The 4,918-nt window shown below is 36.8% G+C and overlaps 1 protein-coding gene across 1 annotated transcript; it reads left to right on the plus strand.

Moving 5' to 3' along the window:
• The first annotated feature begins 48 nt into the window (after window positions 1-48).
• LOC113295724 lies at window positions 49-4,918 on the plus strand. The gene is made up of 3 exons (XM_026544050.1): window positions 49-330; window positions 522-683; window positions 4,365-4,918. Exons 1-3 carry the CDS (start codon window positions 73-75, stop codon window positions 4,719-4,721), a joined length of 777 nt encoding a protein of 258 aa, XP_026399835.1. The 5' UTR covers window positions 49-72; the 3' UTR covers window positions 4,722-4,918.

The raw sequence follows: 4,918 nt of genomic DNA on the forward strand, positions 1-4,918 counted from the left end.
GTTAATTGAGTCTCGCTTAAATCCATTCAAACTCGGAAACAAGAAAAATTCTATAGAGAGCAGAGAGAAAGAATGGAAGCTGAAGGTTCGAGCACACATCATTCACCATATTCACTACCACCTATTCGATTCTACAATGAAGATATACTTCTCTGTATTGATATTGGTCTTGAATCTCAAGTTGAAATGAAAGTTTCAGGACCAAAAGGTCGACCTATTACTAGGCTTGAATCAATTAAACAAGCTATTCTTCTCTTTGTTCATTCTAAACTTACTATCAATCCTGATCATCGTTTTGCTTTCGCTTCTTTGGCTCAAGTTGCTTCATGGGTAAAATTTACTACCTTTATTTGTGAGATAATGTAGTTGGAAATTTTCCCCAAATTATGTGAAACCCTAGAAAATAAAATTAGGTTCTTAGATTTGTAATGGGTTTTGGTCCCTATGGTTTTAATGCGTTTGGTTGTAATTACATTGGGAAATTTACTGAGGTTTTTTTTGTTTGTTTTTATTTCTTGAAGCATCAAAAGGAGTTCAGTAATGAGGTTGGCTCCGCAATCGCAGCTCTCCGGGGGTTAGTCTACTCGCATTCTCCACAAGGAAATGCAGATCTTACCCAGCTGTTCAGAATAGCAGCTCATGAAGCAAAGAAATCCCGAGCACAGAATCGTCTTTTAAGAGTTGTAAGTTGTCTTTCCTGTCAAAGAATTTATTCTTTTTACCCGGCCAAAATGAGATTGAAGTATGACATTGATAGCATAACTTTGTTTTAGCTGCTAAGCATATGCTATCAGGGTTAGTTTAGAAGAAGATGGATACTGATCTGTACCTACACATATAATTACGTCTTATATAACTCAAATCAATTTCAATCTAAGAAAATCACTCAGAGTTTTAAGGATCACATGTTGGTACAATGAAGTTAGTGTGAGTGTCAGGTGATAAAGCCACTTAAGATTTCCCCGTCAAGGATTTATACTTTTTAGGTACTTATCTTTACTCACTTGAATGTTTGTCTCTGTAAGACTCTATGGAGAATGTGAAAAACATGTGATAAAGTCCTATAAGAATTCTGACAATCTGAACCTATCTGTGAATATCACTCACAGACACAGGGTAGAGGTTCCCACATTTGTATAAATATTTGGATGCAAATATCATAGTGATACTCTTTAAGTCTTAACTGTTGAAAGAAGATATTTCGCTTTAATTTGACTTTGTATATCAAAATCAATCACATGTCACATATTCACTTGCAAATTTCTTTAAGAATTTTTTTTTTCTTTTCTATCAAGTAAAACTACTAGTCCTATAGTGTAGTCTTTAATGTTTTTGCCTTTAGTAGTATTATTTCGAGATGTGCGTTTCAGTTACTGTTATTTCTTCTCACTTATTTGATGGAGGTATGAAGGGTAGTAGAAACTATTGCCAGATTGAGATTGAAGTATGACATTTGATAGTATAACATTGTTTAGCTACTAACCATTTGCCGCCATAGTTAGTTTTCGATTAGATGTGTAGTCATCTGTACCTTACGTGAGTCTAATACTCATTTATGCTCGACTTTATGAAGAACTCCATACACGTGTTATTACGTTCTGCAACTTTAATTATTCAGACACTTACAACCTATCTAAAAAGATCACTCGAAGGGTAGAGGTTCCCACAAAGGTACTAACATTTAGGTTGTAGTGTCCTGTGATGAAGCCACTTACAGTTTCCTCCCGATCATGGATTTATGCTTTTCAAGAAGATAGGTAGTTATGTTTACATCACTTGAGTCTAATACTTGTCTCTGTGGGACTACTCTATGAAAAACACCAAAAACATGTGATGGGGTCTTGCAAGAACTCTGACTATCTGAAAAGCATTGGTTTAGAAACTGTTGCCAAATTGAGATTGAAGTATGAGATTGATGGTATAATATTGGTTTAGCTATTAACCATTTGCCGTTATGATTAGTTTTGAATAAGATAGGTAGTCATCTGTACATCACTTGAATGTGGAATCTAAATACTCCATATCAACCTATCTATGAAGATCACTCAAAGAGTAGAGGTTCACACATTGGTACAAAGGTTTAAGTCGTAGTCATGTGATAAAACCACTTACAATAATCCCATAATGATCTTATGCTTTTCAAGAAGATAGGTAGTTATCTTTGCATCACTTGAAGCTAATACTCGTTTGTGTACGACTTTATGAAGAACACCAAAAACTGTGATGAAGTCCTACAAGAACTCTGACTGTCTGAACCTATCTGAAAAGATCACTAATAATCACATGGTAGCTTAGTAGCCAGGAGCGGGAACGGGGACGGGAGCGGGAACGGAAACGGAAACGCGAATCGTAAAATTTTCAAAAAATAAAATTCGCAGAACGCGTTGGGAACGTAAATTACAATTTTTTAACAATCTTAGTTATATTACTAATTTTCTAATTTTGCAACCAATAAATAAGACATAAACCTTAAATATTTAGAAAATATTAATCATGTTCGAGAATATATCTCATTCATTGATTTTTTTTGCCTCTTGTGTTTGTTACGGGCACTCTGAACTCTAATTTGTGCTTGTGTTTCCTGCTCTTGTGAACTTGGAGGTGGAGGTGGAGGTGGAGGTGTTGGTGTAGGGGAGGATGGAGGGATAAGAGCTGGTGTTGGTGTTGTAAAGTAATTTGCTTCATCATCAAATACAGCGTCTCGTTCCCTTGCCTCAATTACTTCAATAGCTTCTTCAATGTTGTTTTCTTCTGGATTTACATCCCAATTTCTATACAGATTCCCATAATCTGCTCTTTGCCTTGCAAGAAGACGTTGATTATAGTGAACATACACAAGCTTTTCAGCCCTATCAGCTCCCAATTTGTTTCTCTTTACACTGTGGATGTAGCTATATGTGCTCCAACATCTTTCTGCACAAGACGAGTTAACACTTTGAGACAACACTCTCATAGCTAAGTTGTAAAGCTCTGGTGCTCCTCCGCCGTATAAACCCCACCACTGTTTTGCACTCATCTTTGCTCTATCCGCTATAGCTTGTGGGCGCGCGAAACAACCTCCATTACTTACAAAATCACTAATTTGATGTCGTATAACCGCAGCTTCTTCCGGCACTGGAAACATCTTATCTATAGCAGCTAGATATCCATCTTGAACTTCTTGGTCGAAGTTAGGCTTCTTCCTACTAACGCCACCAGGAGCTGGTTTCATTAGCCATGCATTCGTGTAATACTTAGGGACAAGCAAATAAGCTAAACAGTGCAATGGGATATTTGTTTTACTCCATCTCTGGACCACAATTTGCTGAGTAATATCTCGAATCATTATATCATCTGCAAGTGTGTCTTGTAAATTTCCCAGCATCGTATCCATTTGCTCATATGCTTCTCCTATAACGGCCTTATCGGAATCTGAAAATCTAAGCATTATATATATCGGCTTCGTTATTCGCAACACCTTCTCCGCATTACTCCAAAAATTCCCATCCATGACAATTGAGGTGATTTTTGCATGTTCTTCTGCATTTGCAGGTTTCTTAAGTTCTTTCCATTCTTCTGATAATACCATGGAAATCAAAGAAGCTCTTACCTCGACAATCCGGGACAACACGACGAAATGAAATCCAAACCGTGTCTTCTTTGATTTGAGAACCTCCAAATGGGAAAACTTCTTAAATAAAGCAAGACATTGAGAATGATTCCTCACGAACTTCACAATGTCCTTGCCTTTTGTATATGTTTCTTTCACAAATGAAATGGCTGGTTCCTTGGATTTTGCTATGTCCTTCATTAATAAATTTAGGGTGTGTGCTAAACAACCCGACCAAAATATATGGGGATACTTTTGTTCTATGATTTCTCCAGCCAGTTTGCAATTTGCCGCATTGTCTGTGAGGACTTGTATAACATTCCAAGGCCCAATCTCTTCAATTGCTTTCAAGAGAATCGCAGAAATGTTCTCACCAGTTTTCTCTATTCCTGAGACGTCGTGTGCGCTTAGAAACATTGCTTTGCCGTCTGATACCGCCATAATATTTATTAATGATGTATTTTTCACATTTGACCAACCATCAGAGACATTGGAAGATTTGGATCATAGTTTTACAGACCCACCGTGATACACATCTTTTGATGCTTTCTAATACGGAGACATATATTCAGATGAAACTGATGGTTTAGTTCCAATATGTGAATATAACAGCTTATATTCCCAATTGGAAGATGCATTCTTGATAAATGTCAGCACTTAGTTTCAAAACTGAAATCGATTCTGTATTTAAAGGCATGGTATTATTTCTTAAACTTTGTTTGATCATCCCCCCGAATGTTGATGCTTACGCTTGTTAAACTATGTCACTTTTCAGATTCTCATATACTGCAGGTCGTCATCAAAACCACAGTATCAGTGGCCAGCTAACCAGAAAACATTCACCTTGGATGTCATCTACCTCCATGACAAACCTGATCCTGAGAAAAACTGCCCTCAAGATGTATATGACTCTCTTGTAGATGCTCTTGAACATGTCAGTGAACATGAAGGCTACATATATGAGAGTGGTCAAGGCCTTTCACGTGTGCTTTTCCGTCTGATGTGTGTGTTATTATCTCACCCACAACAACGTTGTGTCCAAGATGATGTCGACGTCCCTAAATCGCTTACAAAGAAGTCCCCTTCTGTTGAAATCATTCCTGCGGAAGAGAATATTCCCGTCTCCCAGTGATTCCATATAGGTACAGAAGTTAAAACATCCACTTCTTCTTTTTTTGCTGCAAATGTAGAGTTTGTGTTATTAATATTTGCATAGCTTGTCATGTTTTTATTATTAAATTTGTAACTTGACTGAGAAAAATATATCTTCTTCCTGTCATTTTCATGTATAAATTTGTTGAAAATCACTTTCACCTTTTGATAAGTTAA

Source organism: Papaver somniferum, chromosome 7 (genome assembly GCF_003573695.1).
Source record: "Papaver somniferum cultivar HN1 chromosome 7, ASM357369v1, whole genome shotgun sequence".
Classification (NCBI taxonomy): domain Eukaryota; kingdom Viridiplantae; phylum Streptophyta; class Magnoliopsida; order Ranunculales; family Papaveraceae; genus Papaver; species Papaver somniferum.

What these genes read in the sequence shown, in the direction of transcription:
- LOC113295724 (XM_026544050.1), top strand. Translation starts at nt 73, where the DNA reads ATGGAAGCTGAAGGTTCGAGCACACATCATTCACCATATTCACTACCA. An exon ending in TGGCTCAAGTTGCTTCATGG is followed by an intron (nt 331 to 521) that starts GTAAAATTTACT and finishes TATTTCTTGAAG; the next exon opens with CATCAAAAGGAGTTCAGTAA. An exon ending in AGAATCGTCTTTTAAGAGTT is followed by an intron (nt 684 to 4,364) that starts GTAAGTTGTCTT and finishes GTCACTTTTCAG; the next exon opens with ATTCTCATATACTGCAGGTC.